This window comes from Xenopus laevis, chromosome 8S, assembly GCF_017654675.1.
Source record: "Xenopus laevis strain J_2021 chromosome 8S, Xenopus_laevis_v10.1, whole genome shotgun sequence".
NCBI lineage: Eukaryota > Metazoa > Chordata > Amphibia > Anura > Pipidae > Xenopus > Xenopus laevis.
Window position 1 is genome coordinate 77,548,917 of NC_054386.1, and position 25,278 is coordinate 77,574,194.

At 39.3% G+C, this 25,278-nt stretch overlaps 2 protein-coding genes across 3 annotated transcripts in view; one reads left to right on the top strand and one right to left on the bottom strand.

The window, feature by feature from the left end:
• Positions 1 to 5,595, top strand: part of fhl1.S (four and a half LIM domains 1 S homeolog) — a 50,487-nt gene extending 44,892 nt beyond the window's left edge. The window contains 2 exon segments of one of the 2 annotated variants that reach the window (NM_001093890.1): positions 1,636 to 1,822; positions 4,994 to 5,593. In NM_001093890.1, coding sequence (NP_001087359.1) covers positions 1,636 to 1,822; positions 4,994 to 5,148 — 342 coding nt within the window. In that variant the 3' untranslated portion in view covers positions 5,149 to 5,593. 2 annotated transcript variants of the gene reach the window in all.
• A 1,915-nt stretch (positions 5,596 to 7,510) lies between these two features.
• Positions 7,511 to 25,278, bottom strand: part of LOC108700556 (ensconsin) — a 55,305-nt gene continuing 37,537 nt past the window's right edge. Inside the window, 7 exon segments of the mRNA XM_041575129.1 lie at positions 7,511 to 10,922; positions 13,812 to 14,104; positions 14,409 to 14,619; positions 22,383 to 22,452; positions 23,326 to 23,379; positions 24,032 to 24,136; positions 24,466 to 24,646. Of these exon segments, the coding sequence (XP_041431063.1) occupies positions 10,915 to 10,922; positions 13,812 to 14,104; positions 14,409 to 14,619; positions 22,383 to 22,452; positions 23,326 to 23,379; positions 24,032 to 24,136; positions 24,466 to 24,646 (922 nt within the window). The 3' untranslated portion in view covers positions 7,511 to 10,914.

Here is a 25,278-nt window from a genome sequence, read left to right on the forward strand (position 1 = left end):
TACTCTATACATGTTAGCAGATCATCCCAGGGCGGCTCAGACATGGGGTACTCTTCTTTTTAGCAAACCCATCAGATTAAGAATGACCGGCACACACACATTTACAGGGGTGTCTTTACAATGCCACAAATAGATGCCACAAATAGATGGCATTACCCTGTAATAAAATGCCACCGTAGTGGATATGCAAATGAATCTGTTCCACAAAGCATAGTTTTGACAACTACTCACATTTTTTTAATTAGACCAAAACAAATATTATCAGGCTGGTATATATGTTTATGTCTGAGTTAAGCTGGACATACATCTTAATATGGCTGTATATCTGCTGGCCATGGAGCCAACGCTTGGCAAGGACTGATATGCTTCTCTCCCAATGGGTTATGCAAACCTGTGCAATAGACATATGGATGATTTTTGGGGAGATATCAGTTGGGTAGGCCCTCCTGAGAGTTCCATACATGAACCAATAAGATACCAGAGACCAAGTTGGCAGCTTTTATTAGCCCGTGTAGGGCCACCTTAATTTTTCCACTCGATCTTTTGTTCTTGAACCTACAGTCCAAGTCTTTCTATTGTTTAATGACTGCCTGGCCACAAGCTTTCTTATCACCTCCCATAAATAGCAAGATTTGTAATTTTTCACTTCTAAAGTTGCAGCAGAACGCATTGCCAGTAGGTGAGTGGAGATGATCAGCCAGTGTTTAAGGGTATGCCCAGCTCAGAACAGTTGTTTGTCAAATATAGCTTCCCTTTCATTTTGCTCACAAATTAAAGGGAAAGTGTAATGGGAAAAACATTTTTTCTTTAAAACAAATCAGTTAATAGTGCTGCTCCAGCAGAATTCTGCACTGAAATCCATTTATCAAAAGAGCAAACTGATTTTTTTATATTTCATATTGAAATCTGACATGGGGCTGGATATATTGTTAGTTTACCAGCTGCCCCCAGTCATATGACTTGTGCTCTGATAAACTTCAGTCACTCTTTACTACTGTACTGCAAGTTAGAGTGATATCATCCCCCCCCCAGCAGCCAAACAACAGAACAGTGGGAAGGTAACAAGCTCCCTAACACAAGATAACAGCTGCCTGGTAGATCTGAGAACATCACTCAATAGTAAAATCCATGTCCCACTGCGACACATTCAGTTACATTGCGTAGGAGAAACAACAGCCTGTCAGAAAGCAGTTCCGTATTAAAGTGCTGGCTCTTTCTGAAAGCACATGACCAGGCAAAATGACCTGAGATGGCGCCTACACACCAATATTACAACTAAAAAAATACACTTATTGGTTCAGGAATGAAATTTGATTAGGTTGAGTGAATTATTTGCAGTATAAACAGTGTAATTTAGAAATAAAAATGACATCATAAAAATCATGACAGAATCTCTTGAGGATACCACTCTCATAGCAGAAGTGTACCTGGCCCTATAGCAATTAGTGAAGCTGCAATGGGCTGTAGTGTAACGTATAGGCCCTACTTTCTCTCATTTTCATGTACCAACCACCCTAAAAATTGACCTTTGTTACTGGGATAATTTGTTAATGCCTGAAACATAATAAACATATCCATCCCTGTATTACATCGATATAGTCTCTGAATGAATGTTGACTTTTTTATGATTGACAGCCCATTGCATCTGGTGGCATAACATACCAAGATCAGCCTTGGCACGGTGACTGCTTTGTGTGTGAAACCTGCCATAAGAAGCTCGCTGGCCAGCGCTTCACTGCAGTGGAGGATCAGTACTACTGTGTGGATTGCTACAAAGCCTTTGTGGCCAAGAAGTGCTCTGGATGTAACAACCCCATCACAGGTAAATGTTCTGGTACATGTTACTTATTAGAAAACTACAGACACTAGTTACTAGTGAGGATATACAGTACCGGTATATAGTGAATAAAGTTCCCCCTATTGTAAAATATAAGGATATTAAAGTCACCGAGGAGTTCCATGACCATATAAAAGCACAAGGCCGAAGGCCGAGTGCTTTTATACAGGTCATGGAACTCCAAGGTTACTTCTAATATCCTCATATTTTCCAACAAGGGGTACTTTATTTATTATAATACACAAGCTTTAGTGAGTCATGTGACAAAAATGACACCACTACTCACCGTTTATAACTGATGACATCACTAGTCACCATTTATAAGGATATCATTTACAAGATATTTTTGGCTTTTGTGTATTATAGACCTATAAATAGTGTAATTCTCTGTACAGAGGCAGAGTCAATAACTTGGTTATAAAAGGAGCGCTAGCGTTGCCTTGGCTGAATGAAATGCATTTGTCAAACTGCAATCTCACATAAAACTCCCGGCTGTGACAGTAAGCGATGCCCCAAAAAATGCAATTCAGAGTTGAGCTCTACAGCTGCTATTTCAATGGGGCAGTGTACTCAGCAACCCCAGCTGCTCCAATCCACTACTTAATGGCTATTCCCCAGCTGAACACTGTTATCATTGACTATACGGGCTGATTGTAAGATAGAATTGTAACTATGCACAGAGAGACCCTTTAGCTATAAACAATATCTATGAATAACTTGGATCACAAAAAAATGTAGTTATTTTTTGTCATAATATTATACAAAGCAAAAAAGTAGTAGAAACAGTTAGATGGCAGAAAAGACATTTGAGAATTTGCATTAGAATTAGCTTTGACGTAAGCTGTAGGCTTTGATATTTAGACATTTCAATATCCATATTTTTGCCGTTCTATTCAGCCACTTTTCAGACTGAATTATAAAAATGTTTTTTTTTAATTGCTAAGGGACCCTAGCTTCCTTGGACTGAATTTGACTTTCTTACTTATCAATTTATTTAATCCCTCTGGTAATGCTCATCTAGTTACCTCTTACTGAAATCACACAGAACAGACAACAGTTAAGGCAAAAAGCCATTCTTGAAAAAACTGCAGGCTCATAAAAAATTGTTAAAAAAAAGCTAAAAACGCTAGTTATGTTCAGAATAATAGCAGTCCAACATCACTAACCGGATCACTCACTGCTTTTGGTAGAAATTCTATTTCTACATGGCAAATAATTCCCTAGTAGGTGTAGTAGAGTAATAGAAAACCAACAGACCCAACAGTCATGACATGCATGCTACTGATTCTGTGTAACTGAATCATTAATTGAGGCTTGTTCCAAATAATAGAGAACGAAGAGAAAAGGACCGCTACTGCTCACCGCGTTCTCCCAACCAGGTGCTCCGTCAAGCAGTGTCCCCACTGCTAACTTCCAACAGAAACAAAACCAGCAGACGGCACTTCTGGAAAGGGGTTTATTGGGGTTGCTGCTGCAAAACCTAACGCGTTTCACTCCCGAAAAACTAACGCGTTTTGCAGCAGCAACCCCAATAAACCCCTTTCCAGAAGTGCCGTCTGCTGGTTTTGTTTCTGTTCCAAATAATAGTTTGTTCCAAATAACAGCAGTGTGGGGTTCAATAAGTGAGGTCATTCATTGTGTTAAAAAAAACAGGTGTCAATTACAGTTTGTTTGTCCACAAAGTCCCATTGTTGAAAAAAAGACTTGCTGAAGAGCTTACGATTTGCCAAAAAACACATTGAGTGGCCTAAAGAGAAATGCAGCAACATTTTGTGGACTGATGAAACAAGATTGTTCTTTTTGGGTCTAGGGGCACCAGACAGATTTTCACACACTTCTTCAGAAATACACTATAAGCAGCATGCACAACATTTGCTGACTTCATTCCTTAAATATGGGCTATAATTGAAACCTTTTTTTTTCACAGAATGAATGACCTCTCTAATTGAACTCCTCACTGCTAGTATTTGGAACAAGCTATTATTTGGAACAAGCCTCAATTAATGATTCAATTACACAGAATCAGCAGCATGCATGTCATGACTGTTGGTTTTCTATTACTCTACTACACCTACTAGTAAATTATTTGCCATGTAGAAATAGAATTCCTACCAAAAACAGTGATTGATCGGGTTAGTGGTGCCGGACTGCTATTATTCTGAACACAACAGTAGAAATTAGTGACATATGGCTGTAACTGAGAGACACAGACTACTTGTAAGAAAGCCTTTAAAATTGTTTGTTTTAATTTCATATACACATTCACAAAGCAACAAAATCATTGCCCCAGCTTTGAGAGCTATAAAAGCTTCTTTATTACATTCCTACATGCCACTTGCAGGTGGCATTTCATTTCATTGCAAGAATGAAAGAACATAAAATCCTAAATGAAACCTTAAGTGGCCCACTTGGAAAGGAATAAATATTTAGAAATTCTCTCTACAAATCCTAATCATAGCCTTTACCAGGAGTATCTACAGTAGCTCCCACATGACAATTTCAAGATTTACCAGGCCCATATTCTAGTTTGGCAACGGGGGAGAAAATAGGCTGAATTCCCATTAATTTGTAAGGAAACAAATCTTTGTGTCTCTGTATTTACACTTTTACATGCCTGCTACATAAATAGTGGCTGATAGGCTTCATAATTCATGCCCTCCTGCCCCTTTAACAGTACGACATACAAACAATTACATTTTAGACGATATTTCAGAGATGTGAGTAAGGCACTTGGCAATGACATTAAGAGTAAGGTCACACTGGGAGATTGTCGCCCGGCGACTAATTGCCTCTTTTTTGGGGCGACTAATCTTCCCGAACGGCTTCCCCTGTCTTCCGTTTGCTAGAATGAGAAATCGCCTGCAGCATGGCACTCGCGGCGTTTCGTTTTCCGAAGTGGCTCGGTTTCCTCGTGAGGCAACTTCGGAAAACGAAGCGCCACGAGTGCCATGTCGCAGGCGATTTCTCATTCTAGTAGGCGGAAGCAGTTCGGGGAGATTAGTTGCCCCAAAGAAGAGGCAGTCGCCGGGCGATTAAATCTCCCTGAATCTCCAAGTGTGACCTTACTCTTACATTATGTGGATTTTTTTTTTAAAGAAAATTTTATGCATGTAATGATTAAGAAATTAATGATTAAAAAATGTTCTTCCCTAACAGGGTTTGGAAAAGGATCCAGTGTTGTCAACCATGAAGGCAATACCTGGCATGAATACTGTTTCACCTGCAAAAAGTGCTCTCTTAACCTGGCTAACAAGCGCTTTGTGCGCCATAATGAGCAAGTTTACTGTCAAGACTGTGCCAAAAAACTGTAAAAGGGCTATGGGAAGCATCCACTTGATTCTTTTCCCATTATAATTACCAAATAGAAGGCTTAATATACATCATACAACTTCCATGTTACTGTTTTGTAGTGTTTTCTGTGAATGGAAATGTAAAACTGCATGGCTTCCTTTATATTTTCCACTAGAGCGAATCGAAATCTTCTATATACATATAAAGCAACAATGAATGGCTTGAACTGTAGAACCTCATTCTTAAAACATAGTTCAATGGATTTGCTGCAGTTATCTCCTGCTTTTTATCTGCATATGGAAAGATAGAGCTACAATGTGTGTATATACTGTTTATACATATACACATATATAGTGAGTGGAATTCATGCCTGAAAGAATTGCATGTGTGCTTACAATTGATAGATTTGTATAATTTGCATGTAGTTCTTAACATCAGTAATGCAATAAATGCCATCCATGATACTACCCAATACGTAAGACTTTTGTTGACCATACTAGAACTTTTACCTAAAATCTTTAGTAAAACAATATTAGTTAGTAAATGGGCAAGTAGCATAGTGTGGCCCCTCATCCCCATTCACTTTATCCAGGTAGAGTCTCTTGTATATGAATATTTGACACTACTCAAAATAATTGTAAAATGTTCATCAGATTAAATGCACCAAATTGATAGCCCATGGGTCCCGACTGGACACCAAACAAGCAGCTGTTTTCTACTTTGAGAGGCTTGCAGCACTTGGGGGTGACAAATGTTAGGCACCCCCAAGTGATTGTATTGACTTACCTGAAATCCTGGGCCGGTGCTCCTATCAGCAGAAAACTGCATCAGGCCGGGGTTATTCCAGTGAGCACCACGGAGCAATTCACTTCAGTCTTCTTCTTTCTTCAAATTTCCCGGGGCAAGCGCATGCGCAATTGAACGAAAAAGCCGACTTTTTAGTTAAAGTTCGGCTCTTCATTCTACTGTGCAAGCACAGACGCGCGAAGAATGAGGATGAAGGAAGATCGCTTTGTAGTGCTTACTGGTATAACCCCGGGACAGTGTCGTTTTCTGCTGATAGGAGCACCGGCCCAAGGTTTCAGGTAAGTCAATACAATCACGTGGGTGCCTAACATTTCGCACCCCTAGTGATGCAAGCCTTTCCTTCTCCTTTAAAACACAAAGTAAACCTTTCCTGCTGTTTCTATCCTAATAATAGAGTATGTTAAGCGTATCCTAATCGGCAAGTTTGTCTCTCCAAATTATATTGCCCCATTAAAGAGATTCTGTCAAGATATTTCTGGTGTAGTTATTTCTAAATTACACTGTTTACACTGTAAATAATTCACTCTACCATGTAAAATGTAATTCCTGAACCAGCAAGTGTAATTATTTAGTTGTAATATTGGTGTGTAGGCGCCATCTCAGGTCATTTTGCCTGGCCATGTGCTTTCAGAAAGAGCCAGCACTTTAGGATGGAACTGCTTTCTGGCAGGCTTTTGTTGCTTCTACTCAATGTAACTGAATGTGTCGCAGTGGGACCTGGATTTTACTATTGAGTGCGGTTCTTAGATCTTCCAGGGTGCTGTTATCTTTTGTTAGGGAGCTGCTATCTGGTTACCTTCCCATTGTTGTTGTTAGGCTGCTGGGGGGAGGGTGATATCACTCCAACTTGCAGTACAGCAGTACTATTTATCAGAGCACAAATCACGACTGGGGACAGCTGGGAAACTGACAATATGTCTAGCCCCATGTCAGATGTCAAAACTGAATATAAAAAAATATATGTGCTCTTTTGAGAAACAGATTTCAGTGCAGAATTCTGCTGGAGCAGCACTATTAACTGATGTGTTTTATAAAAAAAAAACCCATTTTTTCCCATGACAGTATCCCTTTAAAGTAAATTATCAGTTGATCTAAATCACGCAGCCATGTTTCCTTGGCAGTTGGGAAAGCTATAGAAGAAAGAACATTTACCAATCTGCGCTGGAGAAAACAAAAAGTTTGCAGATCGGTGAAGTTCTGTTATCAGAATCGGCACATTGCTATAGCAACCATTCACAAACGTTGCTATTCACTGGTGCTATACATAGGCGGGAATTGCAGAGGCCAGTAGTAATGTGTGCTTGAATTGACAGGATCTCAATGCACTATTCTGCGCTGCTCCACCTTTCTTACAGGATCTAATGCGCATGTGCTGGTCTTTCTCAGAGACCAATGTATTATGGGTGATTGGCAAGAAGAAGTCAGAGTTTTTTGTGCTACTGCAGTAAAATGAATGAGTGGATTCGACCGAGCTACTTAAGGTATTATTCTAAAGCCTTTATGGAAGATTGCATGTTCCTGAGACTTTCCTTGTCCTTCAAGAACAATACATACAGAAAGGAAAAAAAAAACAAAAACATTTTAATTTGTTTATTGAACAGTACACGCATATTTACATCATTAGCTGTAGAGAAATATTTAACAAGTAACAGTTGCACACAAAATAGCATTTTATAGGTTAGATTGTCTTTGCTAAAATTAAGCAGCGTTTATACAAAAATAAATTTTGTTTACCTAAGGCACTGCTCCATTGGGACCTTTAAACGTAACTGTAAAGATGGCTACACACCAAGCCAATGGCTCTAACCATGCATACTACATACTCATACTAGTGACTGAGCCGTAAATCACTTCACTGGCTGCTCTGCATACACCTAACATCAACCTTGAGCTAGAGTCCTGCAACGGGTCGGTCCCCCGCAAAAACCTGCGGGTAGGCGTTCCGGGTGCGGGTATAGACGCAGGTCGGGCCTTCTCAATAGCAATTTTTACTCCTTTTTTCTGATCACGCCTACTTCCGATGATGTAACTTCCAGGTTAACAATGACAGCACTTCCTGATACTTGACGGTCAGTGGGTCCGGGTTGCGGATAAGGTACTTGCGGGTCAGCTAGCGGGTAAGAATTCAGGTTGCGGGTCCGGGTTGCAGGTACAGGTCTAGTTCCAAAAAATGGACCCGCACAGGACTCTACCTTGAGCTATTATACCCATCTGTCAGTGTGTAATACCTCCGGCAGACTTCAGTGTATTGGGATTATCAATGAATATGTTATCTACCCCCAATATTACAAAGCTCTGTTCTGTGCAATGCGAGCCACTGTCTGTATGAGCAAGTTGCTTCAATTCTGCATTGCTGAAAGTTTAGATCTCTATGCGATTGGCCAGCTTCAGTAGCTTTTCATGTTACAAGCTCATAGAAAAAAAGTTGTTGGTGCAAAATGGGTTATACAAACAAAAATAAATTTATCTTAACCAAAGAGATACATTCAACAAATAAATACCTGTATATGAAAAAGACAGAGGTTTTTAGGCAATAACGTTCAAACAGTAGTAATATTTTTGTTATACATGCTTTAATATTAATTCTTAAATACAGTACTCCGATTCCAATGTCTCTTTATTATTCATAACTGTCACTAGGTAAAGACTTAAGTCTCATGTGGAGAATTGTTGTCGCTAAAGGCAAATATAACAAGGCCAACGTCTCTGTTACCTGGCTGATAGGCTCCTGCTAAATGTTCAGACAGCACTGACTGCAGTCCAACCGGATCACTGAATGGGCAAGTCAAATTGACCCTTCTTGGAAGCCATACATGCAAAAGTGGTTGGGCCACCATAGATAGGCATGAAAAAAAGTGACAATCGCTTCTGAGTTAACTTTTTATTATGTTGTAGATGGACTTAATCTAAGCAACCATTTCACTGGTCTTCAGTTTTATTTTGTATGGCTTTAATTTCAGTGGCATCACTTGTATTTGTATTGCTTATATTTCTATTCAGGCCCTCCGCTATTTATATTTCATTAGGAATCCTAAGGAGACTAATTACAACTCGTCTTAAAATACTGTGGTGCAAACACCACACTAAGGAGGTCAAATTTCAAAGAATTTTTTTAACTCTAATAAATTCAAATGTTCTCACAACTCGAATGGGAGGTTATTTATGAGAAAACTAGAACGTCTAATATTCGACTGAATAGGAATGACCCAAAAATTCAAATCAAATCTTACTCCAAAAAAACCCACCAAAAAAACTTAAATGTCAGGAAGGCAATTAAAGGAGGATTCAACCCGTAATAAGAAAAAAAAACATCCCCCCGGGCAAATACCCTTAATTTTTTACTCACCCCTCCGCGCAGATTCTGGCCACGGGAGGCATCTTCTTTTTTCAGTCTTTTTCTGAAGTTTCGCGAAAGTCATGAAAATTTTCAAATATTTCCATGACTTTCGGCGCATGCGCAGTTGTTTGGGACCGGAAATTTACTCCAACTGCGCATGCGACGAGAATGCTGTCAATACACGAAGATCACCGGAGAAGAAGATGGCAGCCGTGAATTCCGAGGCTGAATCTGCACGGAGGTGTGAGTAAAAAATTAGGGGCATTTGCCTGGGGGGAAAGGTAGGCTGAGGGGGGGCGGTCTACCCAGGGTAGGGCTGAATTCTCCTTTAACAGCTTCATATCGTTCAACGGACCTCTGCCATTGACTTCTACATGAACTTGGAAGATGGCAAATAGTCAAATTAGAACCTTTTCCAGGATCGAGTTGTGATCCATCTCACGTTCAAATTGCTAGTTTTAAAATCGAATTTGTGCGTTTTGACCAAAACAGTTTTTTTTTCTCGAAAATTCAAATTTACCATTCGAACCGTAGTAAATCTGCCCCTAAAAGTTAATTTTAAGCAAAACTAAATCTGTACGAGCAGATGTAGCAATAAACACAAACATAACTGTCTCTAAGCAAAAGGCTATGGGAAATCCAGTGTTTGAGAGACACAAGTTCATTTGTCTCCACTGGCAAGATCAAGCTCATATACTCATATATTGTGGAGGTAATTGTGAATATATCATTCCACCAATAGAATCTGCCTAGAGGTAGTTAAGAGTAATTTGCTGCAATGTGTCTTGAAAATCTCCACAGGACAAATTTCCTAATCATTTGCTGGATACCTGTGTTTGTCCAAACTGGTTCTTCTGGAGGGGACAGGTCTTAGCAGGAACAGATATGCACAGTAATCAGCTGTAAAAACCTGCTACACTAATATAAACAGAGAACTCAAGTAGTATGTTATAATACTGCTTTTGTATGTACACAATAAAATAATACATATGCAACTTAAATACAAAATTTAGATAGCAAAATGAAATGTTTCCAAAAAAAAACAAAAACAAAAAAACTGGACAAAAAGCCAACATTCACTACAGACGCTCTCCCTGGTGAACATTCATTTCTCTTTGCATTAGTCAAGGTGTACGTAACGGAGTCCAATATAAGCAAGGGAAGAGTTTAGAGCACTTGTAAAGCCTACATGAACATTACGGATTTTAATATTCTGAAAAGCATATATTAATGGATGGAATTAGAAACTATCAGAGAATGTCATTAGCATAGGGGTGTAGTTAAGTTATAATAAAAATGTTAAGTGCTTACAAGATTTGGTTAACGAAGAAACAAGTTTGTTAGTATTTGCTGAAATACCAGCGTACAACAAGTAACGCTGCATCGCTAGTGACCGAAACATAACATTCTAAAAATCCCCCGAGATGCTATAAATATGCAGAACACAAGGAAAAAAAGGATGAAATAGCCAACATAGTCTCCCTGAAATGTTAAAAATGAAGTTCCTTCTCGTGCCAGGTGAGTTTTCCAATATTATAAGAAATATATAATGTTGCGGTAGCAGCTTCTAATGACAAGGCTTCTGCGCTTTATTAAATACTGGAGAGTGAAGTGCAATCTAAGGAGTTTCACTGCTGGAATTTCACATTTCTAAAAAACAAAAACAAAAAAAAAACAATTACAACAATTAAAAAGGAAATACTGGGGAATTGATCATTGCTAAACAAAATTGTTACATAGCATTTTCTTTTTACAAAACAATGGTAAAGTGATAAGCATTCTAACCATTGTTTCACAGCAACGTAGCAAACAATGACCATTAATTTACTGGAGTCTATGGGCATCAACTTAGTGGTAAATATAAAGGAAAAATTCCTTAGTAAGGGGGGAGTTTAATTTGCCAGTCCACACAGGGCAAAATTTGTTCCAGGATTTTGTCCTAGTTCCCAGGGCGCCATGGGTGTCCGCAGAAAATTTTCCAGGGTGGGGCAAGGAGGCATCTGTGGGCGGGCCTGTGAGATAGGTGGGTGTGTCACTGCCATCAAGGGGTGGAGCTATGCCACGGCGATCAGCCGATCGCCGGGTCAATCAAGGGAATCCTGCATAGTTTCCCTAATTTGACCCGGGCAACCCTTCAAAATACCGGTTGTCTGACAAGTGGCAACCCTAGTTCACACAAAGATGGCAAAGTGGCAAGTTCATGTATAAATACCCCCAGAACTCACAAACAGATGGCACAGGGGCACGTACATGCATAAATACCCCCAGAACTCACAAACAGATAGCACAGGGGCAAGTACATGCATAAATACCCCATGTAGCCACATGTTCTTTTTTTACAATTCATTCTGCTGGGTACCTACATAATCTAGATGACAGTCCCAGACCCAACACCACAGTAATAAAAGCCACACAAACATGGGAGATAAAACAAACACTAGAAACCCACTGGTTACCAGGGACCCCCATACAAGTTAAAAAAAACAATTGGTGGTTAGGATAGGGGCCCCCCATAAAAGTTAAAAAAAAACTTCATTGGTGGACAGATAGAGACTGTAGAAAGAGAGGGACTCACAGAGAGAGTCAGAGTGCAGAGAGAAGCAGAGTGCAGTGAGACAGAGTGCAGAGAACAACAGAGTGCAGAGAGAGAAAAAGACAGAGTAGAGAGAGAGAGAGAGAGACAGTGCAGAGAGAGACAGAGTGCAGTGAAAGAGAGAGTGTAGTGAGAGAGGCAGAGTGCAGAGAGAGACAGAGACTCACAGAGAGAGACAGAGTGCAGTGAGAGAAAGAAAGAGTGCAGCGAGAGAGAGACAGAGGGACAGAGAGAGAAACAAAGACTCAGAGAGAGAGAGAGGGGTAGAGAGAGACAGAGTGCAGGCTAAAGAGATTCCTGAGAAGCACAGTGACTGCTGGCTTCCCCTTCTTACCACATCAGTTCCTGTACTTCCGTCTTCGGCATCAGTGATGTCCACGCTCGTAAGGGGGGCTGGCTAATCCCCCTTTGAGCCTAAATCCTGCCTGGCCCAAAACTTTCTTCCTTGTTCCCCCCTGATGGCAGGCAGGCAGGCAGGCCTGCACACAGCACAGCATGAGAACGGAGACGAGTGGAAGGGGCGGAGCCACAGTGGGAGCTGGGACGGAGGAGCGGTCCTAGAGCCCACAGTTTGAAATGAACATTATAGATCAGGAGCGGCCCACATTACAAAATGCCCGAATAAACAGATGGTCAGTCTGCTGGTCCCAGGGGGGGGCACTGACCCCTCTTGCCCCCCTCTGTGGACGCCCATGCAGGGCGCCTTCAGTCATTTTACAAAATTATCCCATGAACTACTAATTGTAAAAAGTCAAACATTTTTTATTAAGTTAGCGTGATAGGTGTCTGAATTTAGTGGTTCCTCTGCCAAAGGTATGGAATATATAACACCGCCAGCTCCAATTAACATACATCATTGTTTTTAAAATGCAGTAAACACAAATTCTACTCTGTCTTTATATGGTTTTCCTTTATTAGAATGTTACTCTAGTGCAGGGATCCCCAACCTTTAGAACCCGTGAGCAACATTCAGTAGTAAAATGAGCTGGGGAGCAACACTTACATAAAAAATGTTCTTGGGGTGCCAAATAAGGGCTGTGATTGGCCATTTAGTAGCCCCTTTGTGAATTGTCAACCTACATTAAGGCTCTGTTTGGCAGTGCATTTGGTTTTTATGCAGCCAAGACCTGCCTCCAAGCCTGGAATTCAAAAATAAGCACCTGCTTTGAGGCCACTGGGAGCAACATCCAAGGGGTTGGAGAGCAAAATGTTGGGGATCACTGCTCTAGTGTCTCTGTTGCCTCTGAAGTCTCTGTTGCTCTACTTTGGACTGAGGCTGAGTTAAGATCCCGTGCAGGCTACCAGAGAATACCCACCTTAGGAAATGTTAAATTATGGTTGTTAGCCATAACCATAGCTACTGTAGCAAGGCCAGAATACTCAGAGCCACACATTACATTTTATCTTGAATGCAGTACAATACTGCCACCGTAGTGTAAATTGGCTTTGCTATGACAAAGCATTATTTATTAGTGAGAAGCAAAAATTTTAGACCATATTCAGCAAGAAAAAGACGCCCAAAGACTCGAAAGGGTGAAAAAAATTGTCAAGCTGCCTTGCGCGTCAAAAAAAAAAAAAGATGTGTATAGACCCATAGACGTCAATGCATTTGGCAAATTTTATTCACCATTTCGCACATTTTTGTGAAGCAAAATGAGTCAGATTCTCCATAATAATAAAACAGTACTTGACGATTACTAGGCTGCATGAATTCATAATGAAAAACAATCCTTTAGGGTTTATTTTATGTTCCAATGGTTTTTACCAGACTAAATGATATGGACATCCAAATTATGGAAATACCCCTTATCTGGAAAACCCCAGGTCCCTGGCATTCTGCGTATCTTGACAGCGCTATATAAATAAATGATGATGATGATTCTCAATATTAGATCTTGTACCTGTAGTTAAAAGTAGAAAACGATCTTAGTAAAAACACAACTTGCCTGCAGCTGACTCAATAGCTGTGGATAAAACATTCATTTTCCCCTCCTCGAAGGCCAACTTTGGAGCACCTGGACTATTAGCATCTTCTATGTAGTTCTTCTTGCAAAGGTCCATGTTAACAGAATCAGAGGATAAACTAGTGGAGTTGGAGTGGATTTCTAAATCCAAAATCTCTTCAAATGTCCAAGTGCTGGATTTTCCATTTAAATTATTCACCAATACCCTTAGTTTATCATCTTCATTAAATGGGAGATGATCTTGGCTGGATAAAGCAGTGTCAGAACCCACAAGACTGCGTTTAAAAAAAAAACAGACAAGTAAAAGTCTTCAACAAGAAAGAACAGCTTTAAGAAATGGTAAATAGTATACAATATGTGTGTGGAAAGCAATAATGTACTATGATGCTTCCTGTTTGTGTGATACTACAATATCTCTGTGAATTGGGTACAATATCACAGACCTTCATAGAGAAGATCGGGATATGAATTAAAAATAGACAAAAATGCCTCTGCATTAAATAACATTTTTATTCCAAATAAAAACACTTTTCTGAACTACTGTTGATTAATTAAAGCTTTGATGAAGGGAACACTGACCTGAATTCATTTGGAGGTACTGTGTCTAAAGGCTCCTCATTCTCTTTCTGCACAGAGCTTGGTTTGTCCACATTCATAAATAATTCAGTTTGCTCTGGGGCTGAAGCATCTGACAACAAAGGATCTGCAGAAGTCAGAGTAGAAAATTCCATGAAGCAAGCCTTTCCTTGTTCATCTGATTCCTCACACTGATCAACTCCATTTAGCCTTCCTAAAACAATAAAATCGAAATAACATTTCATAAGTATACAAGGGAATCAGCAATTAGATTTGATTGATCTTCAAGTTAGACAACAAAAGCAAAGGTCTGATTGGTTGCTATGGGCAATATCGCAGGTGATATTTGTCTCCAATTTTAATAAATATGCCCCTTAGTGTAGCATTGGCCTTATTACAACACATCCAGCTCCAGATAAAACTAGCTTGATTTACCAGATAACACACTGAAAAAATTTAGAAAATTCAGTAAAGAGGAAGCTAATTTGAATATTTCTCTTGGTGTAGAAAAATACACACTTTTCCCTAGTGTTGAATATTTGGCAGTTGCTTCTTTGTCTTTAACCTTTTAAATGCCACAGATCGTAGAATCTACGTTCTGTGGCAAAGGTACTTGAAATGCCACAGAACGTAGATTCTACGTTCTGCAGCATTTCCTGGTTCAGGAGCGGAGGAGCGGCTGTTAGAGCCGTTCGCTCCGTTCCTGCTCGATCCCCTGCCCCTAGGCAACGAGCAGAGCAGGGGATCGAGTGGCCCCTGGGGCGCGATCGCCCAGGGGCCCAAAAACAGCAGCAGGCACGTGTTACTTACGTGTCCTGCTGCTGCAGCCTGCACCGGATCGACGATCTCCGCCCCCACAGCACACAGACAGGAACCACGAGGCAGATGTCTTCCAGAGGCTCTTCCTGATCGCCTGCAACAGTCTCCAGCGACTTTTTCAGGTTAGTGCAACAATTACACACACAAACACACCAACACACACTTATTACAGTAATACACACTTAGATTCACACTTACACACACTTACACATACATTTTTGGGGATTGGGGGGGTCACTTACACTCACTGCACTTACACACATGTGCACACGCACACACGCGCACATAACATGTAATTTACCATTTGTACACACGCACACGCACATACATGGCATTGTGGCTTTTTTTTTTTTTTCTTATCGCATCGTTTCTTTTTTTGGCTGAAAAAAATGTTTTATTGCCATTACGCATAGCGTATTCGCTAACCGTACTGTGCAATACCTTTTGTATGTTATTTCGGTGATTATATTGCAATTTTGGGTATTTTGGTGCATTTCTAGCCATTTTATTGAATTTTTAGCCATTTTATTGCATTTTCAGCTCTGCATATGTTGTGTTCACTTGTTTCTAGCCGTAGAACCTGTTTGGCCCATCTAAAATATTCAAATTGTGATTCTGACGGCCGATAACACTAGTCTGGAAAAAAAACATTGATTTTTGTGGTTTTATTGGATTTTTTTGCATTTCACCCTTTACTGCCTTATTTTGTTTTGCCTTGTAAATTTTATCTACTATATATCCATTTGGGGGTCTCTGTGCGCCACATAGTTTGGTATATCTATGCATATTGGGCATCAAAGTGTTCAGTAGACCTCTGGCGTTCATATTTAGGATGTTTTATGCTGATACGTTACGAAATGTGGGGCATATAATGGGGTAAAATTCAAGCTTTCTGACAATTTTCAGAAATTTGATAAAAACCGTTATGTTCAGCATTGCTTTGCAGTTTGGCAGTTTGCAGTAGAAACACTTATTTACCCATATTGGATTCGTCAGAATGTGTACTTTCTGAAAATATATGGTTTTCTGGGGTCTCTGTACTGTTAGGGGGGTCTAATGTCGCATAATACACACACCAGGTGCTTATATTGCAGCAGCCAGCGCGTCAGCCGTGAAAATGTATATACACTATTGTCATTTGGGGGTCTCTGTGCGCCACATAGTTTGGTATATCTATGCATATTGGGCATCAAAGTGTTCAGTAGACCTTTGGCGTTCATATTTAGGATGTTTTATGCTGATACGTTACGAAATGTGGGGCATATAATGGGGTAAAATTCAATCTTTCTGACAATTTTCAGAAATTTGATAAAAACCGTTATGTTCAGCATTGCTTTGCAGTTTGGCAGTTTGCAGTAGAAACACATATTTACCCATATTGGATTCGTCAGAATGTGTACTTTCTGAAAATATATGGCTTTCTGGGGTCTCTGTACTGTTAGGTGGTCTAATGTCGCATATTACACACACCAGGTGCTTATATTGCAGCAGCCAGCGCGTCAGCCGTGAAAATGTATATACACTATTGTCATTTGGTGGTCTCTGTGCGCCACATAGTTTGGTATATCTATGCATATTGGGCATCAAAGTGTTCAGTAGACCCCTGGCGTTCATATTTAGGATGTTTTATGCTGAAACGTTACGAAATGTGGGGCATATAATGGGGTAAAATTCAATCTTTCTGACGATTTTCAAAAATTTGATAAAAACCGTTATGTTCAGCATTGCTTTGCAGTTTGGCAGTTTGCAGTAGAAACACACATTTACCCATATTGGATTCGTCAGAATGTGTACTTTCTGAAAATATATGGTTTTCTGGGGTCTCTGTACTGTTAGGGGGGTCTAATGTCGCATAATACACACACCAGGTGCTTATATTGCAGCAGCCAGCGCGTCAGCCGTGAAAATGTATATACACTATTGTCATTTGGGGGTCTCTGTGCGCCACATAGTTTGGTATATCTATGCATATTGGGCATCAAAGTGTTCAGTAGACCCCTGGCGTTCATATTTAGGATGTTTTATGCTGATACGTTACGAAATGTGTGGCATATAATGGAGTAAAATTCAAGCTTTCTGACAATTTTCAGAAATTTGATAAAAACCGTTATGTTCAGCATTGCTTTGCAGTTTGGCAGTTTGCAGTAGAAACACTTATTTACCCATATTGGATTCGTCAGAATGTGTACTTTCTGAAAATATATGGTTTTCTGGGGTCTCTGTACTGTTAGGGGGGTCTAATGTTGCATAATACACACACCAGGTGCTTATATTGCAGCTGCCAGTGCGTCAGCCGTGAAAATGTATATACACTATTGTCATTTGGGGGTCTCTGTGCGCCACATAGTTTGGTATATCTATGCATACTGGGCATCAAAGTGTTCAGTAGACCCCTGGCGTTCATATTTAGGATGTTTTATGCTGATAAGTTACGAAATGTGGGGCATATAATGGGGTAAAATTCAAGCTTTGTGACGATTTTCAGAAATTTGATAAAAACCATTACGTTCAGCATTGCTTTGCAGTTTGGCAGTTTGCAGTAGGAACACATATTTACCCATATTGGATTCGTCAGAATGTGTACTTTCTGAAAATATATGGTTTTCTGGGGTCTCTGTACTGTTAGGGGGGTCTAATGTGGCATATTACACACACCAGGTGCTCATATTGCAGCAGCCAGCGCGCGTCAGCCGTGAAAATGTATATACACTATTGTCATTTGGGGGTCTCTGTGCATCACATAGTTTGGTATATCTATGCATATTGGGCATCAAAGTGTTTAGTAGACCCCTGGCGTTCATATTTAGGATGTTTTATGCTGATAAGTTACGAAATGTGGGGCATATAATGGGGTAAAATTCAAGCTTTGTGACGATTTTCAGAAATTTGATAAAAACCGTTACGTTCAGCATTGCTTTGCAGTTTGGCAGTTTGCAGTAGGAACACATATTTACCCATATTGGATTCGTCAGAATGTGTACTTTCTGAAAATATATGGTTTTCTGGGGTCTCTGTACTGTTAGGGGGGTCTAATGTCGCATATTACACACACCAGGTGCTCATATTGCAGCAGCCAGCGCGTGTCAGCCGTGAAAATGTATATACACTATTGTCATTTGGGGGTCTCTGTGCACCACATAGTTTGGTATATCTATGCATATTGGGCATCAAAGTGTTTAGTAGACCCCTGGCGTTCATATTTAGGATGTTTTATGCTGATAAGTTACGAAATGTGGGGCATATAATGGGGTAAAATTCAAGCTTTGTGACGATTTTCAGAAATTTGATAAAAACCGTTACGTTCAGCATTGCTTTGCAGTTTGGCAGTTTGCAGTAGGAACACATATTTACCCATATTGGATTCGTCAGAATGTGTACTTTCTGAAAATATATGGTTTTCTGGGGTCTCTGTACTGTTAGGGGGGTCTAATGTCGCATATTACACACACCAGGTGCTCATATTGCAGCAGCCAGCGCGCGTCAGCCGTGAAAATGTATATACACTATTGTCATTTGGGGGTCTCTGTGCGCCACATAGTTTGGTTTATCTATGCATATTGGGCATCAAAGTGTTTAGTAGACCCCTGGCGTTCATATTTAGGATGTTTTATGCTGATAAGTTACGAAATGTGGGGCATATAATGGGGTAAAATTCAAGCTTTGTGACAATTTTCAGAAATTTGATAAAAACCGTTATGTTCAGCATTGCTTTGCAGTTTGGCAGTTTGCAGTAGAAACACTTATTTACCCATATTGGATTCGTCAGAATGTGTACTTTCTGAAAATATATGGTTTTCTGGGGTCTCTGTACTGTTAGGTGGTCTAATGTCGCATAATACACACACCGAGTGGTTATATTGCAGCAGCCAGCGCGTCAGCCGTGAAAATGTCTATACATATTGTCATTTGGGGGTCTCTGTGCGCCACATAGTTTGGTATATCTATGCATATTGGGCATCAAACTGTTTAGTAGACCCCTATGTTTATATTTAGGATGCTTTATGCTGGTAATGATACATGGACAATACGATGCTGGAAAGTTGAAGCTTTGAGGCAATTTCCAGATATTTCACCAAAACCGCCAAATTTGGCAAAGCCTTGCGACTCAGTAGTTTGGAGCAGAAAGGCATGGGTACCCATTTTAGATTCCGTAGAATGTGTACTTTCCAAAAATATATGGGTTTGGGGGGTAAACATATATTTCTGTGTTTTTACCCCGCAAAAATGCAGTCAATGTGTTGATTTTTCATTAGCTGAAGTTACCCACGGGACTGTTTGTATGCGCTAACTTGATTTTGGGGCCTCTAAATGCCAGATACTTTGGTAAACTTATGAACAATGGCCACCAAAATGTTCAGAGGAACCCTGGCAATCATATTTAGGGTGCTTTTTCTTAGTACGTAATGACACATGGGTGATATGGTACTGGGAAGTTGAAGCTTTGATGCAATTTTCAGATATTTCACCAAAACCGACAACTTTGGGAAAGCCTGGCGACTCAGTAGTTTGGAGCAATAAGGCATGGGTACCCATTTTAGATTCTGTAGAATGTGTACTTTCCAAAAATGTATGGGTTTGGGGGTAAACATATATTTCTGTGTTTTTACCCCACAAAAATGCAGTCAATGTGTTGATCTTTCATTAGCTGAAGTTACCCACAGGACTATTTGTATGCACTAACTTCATTTTGGGGCCTCTAAATGCCAGATACTTTGGTAAACCTATGAACAATGGCCACCAAACTGTTCGGAGGAACCCTGGCAATCATATTTAGGGTGCTTTTTCTTGGTGCATAACGATACATGGGTGATATGGTGCTGAGAAGTTGAAGCTTTGATGCAATTTTCAGATATTTCACCAAAACCGACAATTGTGGCAAAGCCTTGCGACTCAGTAGTTTGGAGCAGAAAGGCATGGGTACCCATTTTAGATTCAGTAGAATGTGTACTTTCCAAAAATATATGGGTTTGGGGGGTAAACATATATTTCTGTGTTTTTACCCCACAAAAATGCAGTCAATGTGTTGATTTTTCATTAGATGAAGTTACCCACGGGACTGTTTGTATGCGCTAACTTAATTTTGGGGCCTCTAAATGCCAGACACTTTGGTAAACTTATGAACAATGGCCACCAAAATGTTCAGAGGAACCCTGGCAATCATATTTAGGGTGCTTTTTCTTAGTACGTAATGACACATGGGTGATATGGTGCTGGGAAGTTGAAGCTTTGAGGCAATTTTCAGATATTTCACCAAAACCGACAACTTTGGGAAAGCCTTGCGACTCAGTAGTTTGGAGCAGAAAGGCATGGGTACCCATTTTAGATTCAGTAGAATGTGTACTTTCCAAAAATATATGGGTTTGGGGGGTAAACATATATTTCTGTGTTTTTACCCCACAAAAATGGAGTCAATGTGTTGATTTTTCATTAGATGAAGTTACCCACAGGACTATTTGTATGCGCTAACTTCATTTTGAGGCCTCTAAATGCCAGATACTTTGGTAAACCTATGAACAATGGCCACCAAATTGTTTGGAGGAACCCTGGCAATCATATTTAGGGTGCTTTTTTTTGGTGCGTAACGATACATGGGTGATATGGTGCTGGGAAGTTGAAGCTTTGAGGCAATTTTCAGATATTTCACCAAAACCGACAATTTTGGGAAAGCCTTGCGACTCAGTAGTTTGGAGCAGAAAGGCATGGGTACCCATTTTAGATTCGGTAGAATGTGTACTTTCCAAAAATATATGGGTTTTGGGGGGTAAACATATATTTCTGTGTTTTTACCCCACAAAAATGCAGTCAATGTGTTGATCTTTCATTAGCTGAAGTTACCCACGGGACTGTTTGTATGCGCTAACTTCATTTTGGGGCCTCTAAATGCCAGATACTTTGGTAAACTTATGAACAATGACCACCAAAATGTTCAGAGGAACCCTGGCAATCATATTTAGGGTGCTTTTTCTTAGTACGTAATGATACATGGGCGATATGGTGCTGGGAAGTTGAAGGTTTGAGGCAATTTTCAGATATTTCACCAAAACCGACAATTTTGGGAAAGCCTTGCGACTCAGTAGTTTGGAGCAGAAAGGCATGGGTACCCATTTTAGATTCAGTAGAATGTGTACTTTCCAAAAATATATGGGTTTGGGCGGTAAACATATATTTCTGTGTTTTTACCCCACAAAAAATGCAGTCAATGTGTTGATTTCTCAGTAGCTGAAGTAAAGTCCTGATCAATTTGGATGTGCTAACTTCATATTGGTGTCTCTAAATGCCAGATACTTTGGTAAACCTATGCATAATGGGTATCAAACTGTTCAGTGGACCCCTGGCAATCATATTTCAGGTGCTTTTTCTTGGTACCTAATATAGTTTGGGATATGCGGAGCAGCAAAATAAAACCTTTGAAATGATTTTTCAGAATTTTGAATTTTTTTTTGAAAAACCGCTATTTTCAGACAAGCTTTTATGTTTGGTAGTTGGGAGTAGAGAGACATAGTTACCCATTTTGTAATCGGCAGAATGTGTACTTTTCAAAAATGTATGGTTTTCTGGGGTAAACCTACGGTTTCACGATTTTTTGCCTTGGAATCTAAAGCATGCTGTTTTCTGCCTTAGTGCTTTCAAAATTCGGTAATATACTGCCGGGAGTTTTTGCTGTACAGAAATCCTAAATCTCCCTAAAACTATACATATCTGGTATTGGCACGTTCGAGAGACATAAGGCTTTCCAAATCAGTTGGATTTTCATCCCTAAAATGAAATATTTTTCTGGTATAAATTGATATACGATGAAAAATGGTAATTTTTCATTTTTTTTTGGTATTTAGCACTATAAATTTTTTTGCACAGGTGGAAATACATGAAAACTCAGGCAGATTTAGAAAGCTCAGTTTCTACCGAAAAAAACAATGTATAGTTTTCCTAGGTAAACTATAGGTTTCCCCTCAGAAAATGCCCCTAAAGTGAGAGAGCACAAAATGTTTCAAAAACAGCTGGCATTTCGCGTAACCAAAATGTGAAATTCTGCTGGCACTTAAAGGGTTAAGAGGAAAGGTAAAGACATTCTCTCTTTACAAGCAATACATCCTTCCACCTGTATTACAAAAAGAGATAAAAAAAAAGAACTGTTGATCCAGCCTGCATATAACATACCATGCATATCTGCTTCAAGATCAAGCTCATCACCATCATCGTCTGGGCTTTGATCAGACTGATCTTCATCCTTTAGGAAATGAATAACTTCACTTAACTTAAAGTACCAGTAAAAACAAATACAATATTTTTTAGTGACAACAGCCTTACTTTGTATTTTGATCCTACATGTTTATTGATCAATATATGAAATATATATATATATATATATATATATATATATATATATATATATATATAATATATAATATATATATAGTAAAGTTAATACTGGTTAGTCTAACCTTTGGAAGTAATGTATCATTCTAAAAGTTACCTGCAACTTTTGTCTGGCTGTCACATATACCTAGAATTACTTACAGCCTGCACAAATACCATATAGTTAAACACATTTTGGTAGGAAAGTTCAGCATATACCACTCTGTGTAAAAGTATTTACCCCCTTAGACTTTTTCACATTTAGTTGTGTTACAACCTGGTATTTCAATCACTTTATACTTGTTACTAATGGACATGTATAGCTGAATTCTCTGGCAGACGTCAACGTATTAATTTGAAAGGAGTGCAACCTGTGCTGTCTCTTTTATTTTAAGATTACTGTAACAATTTGATAGTGAAGCCAGACACTGTTGGTAGTGTGAACACCAGTAAGAAGGGATCGTTGCTATCATATCAAATGTGCCTTGTTACAAGTCATAAAACCACATTTGTCTAGGATTATAGATGTGAGGCTTTTAGGGTACGGCTCAAACATCTTTCCACATTTTGATCATGCAATTTTTGCCCATTTTCTTGGCAAGATTGTCCATAGGGACAGTTGGTAAATGGCAGGTTTATTTAGGGGGTTCACAGCAAATGGACTGAATACTTTTGCTGAATTTTAAGTTCAGCTACTAGAGAATCCAACAGGTGTACCATCAGCCTATTTATATGAAGATCTTACTCTTGAATCTGTTTGATCTGTCTTCCTAGTTCTTTTCATGATTTCTTCAATTCTCTAAAGAAAAACACACAGAATGTCATTTTGATTAGATATAGAAAAAAAAGTACAGTAATACAGATAATGTCTAAGACAAGCAGTAAAGAGGTCCAAAGCAGAAAAAAGGAAGTAATTGTGATACTCTCATAAATGTATAGTTCCTATAAATATAATAAATGGAAGATAACCCCTACAGGATATGTACGTTACTATACAGTGTATGTGTACTTGTTACTAATCAATTATGTGATCTCCTACTATGGCCATGTATTTCTGTTTTTTTTGGCTTTAAATAAAAGTTGCACTTGTTTCAATCACAAACCAGGTTGCTAAAAGTGGTGATTTATTGTGACAAGCTGCTGGGCAATAAGGCCAGAAGTGTTTCAGGTGTGGCACCCTTAATAACAGGCTTAATAAACAAAGACTATACAAAAAAAAAAGTACACTACTCTTCAATATATATTTCGTAGCTGAAACAAGCAGTAAAGAGGTCCAAATTAGCACTAAAGGAATTCCCATAATTTTAAGTCCCTATAGATAAATAATATAATAAATGGAAGGTAAACTCTACAGAGTAAATTAATGTTTCGAATTATATTGATTGCAGTATTATTTGATAACACAATACACAAGTAAACAAAATGAAACACACAGATATAGTGATAGCTACCTTTTTCCTTTGAAGCCTTTCCTGCATGTTTTGCTGCATGATTTTCTCTCGCTCTTGCCTTTGTTTCTCTGCTTCTTCAAGGGCTTTAGCTTCTGCTTCCTCCTTCTAAATACAGGAAATGAAACAACTTGACCACTACATAAAATGTACATTACAGTAACAATTCACAACAATTTTTTTCAAACTATGTAGCATAATTCTATGGCAACAAAAAAAAAGTGTATATGTAAATGGAAACGTACTGTACAATAAATTTCCACACACAGGAAACACCAGACCTCCAGATTTTATATGGTCATAATGGTGCTAAATGCACAAATACATTATCAAGTTAACATGAGGAGAACAATGTAAAGGAACCTCATTTTTATTGAGCCTGGGATCCATAGTGTGTCTTCCCTACATTTCTATACCATTTTAATTTATAATCACACCTGCTGCTGAAGTTCTGCCAAGTGCTCCTGTTGTTCAATTTCCTTTTGGATTCTTTCTTCCTCTGCGTTTCTTTGCTCCTCCTCTGCCTCTAGCTTCCTCAGTTCTTCTAATATTTTGGCTTCTTCTATCCGTTTGGCCTTTTCTTCTTCTGCTTTTTGAGCCATTTCTTCTTGTTTTACTCTGTTAAATAGCAGGTTTATTCTGTATACTTACACATAATATAAGTGAATAATCTACAAGTGGCATATAAAAATAAATGCAAGAGTTTGGTCTCTAACATGACATCAAGTGACAATAAAGTGGAGTATTATTTACTACTAACAGGTCAAACAGGTTTATAAAACTAGCTTAAAGGGATCCTGTCATCGGAAAACATGTTTTTTTCAAAACACATTAGTTAATAATGCTACTCCAGCAGAATTCTGCACTGAAATCCATTTCTCAAAAGAGCAAACAGTTTTTTTTATATTCAATTTTGAAATCTGACATGGGGCTAGACATTTTGTCAATTTCCCAGCTGCCCCTGGTCATGTGACTTGTGCCTGCACTTTAGGAGAGAAATGCTTTCTGGCAGGCTGCTGTTTTTCCTTCTCAATGTAACTGAATGTGTCTCAGTGGGACATGGGTTTTTACTATTGAATGTTGTTCTTAGATCTACCAGGCAGCTGTTATCTTGTGTTAGGGAGCTGTTATCTGGTTGCCTTCCCATTGTTCTTTTGTTTGGCTACGGGGGGGGGGGGGGGGGGGGGAAGGGAGGGGGTGATATCACTCCAACTTGCAGTACAGCAGTAAAGAGTGATTGAAGTTTATCA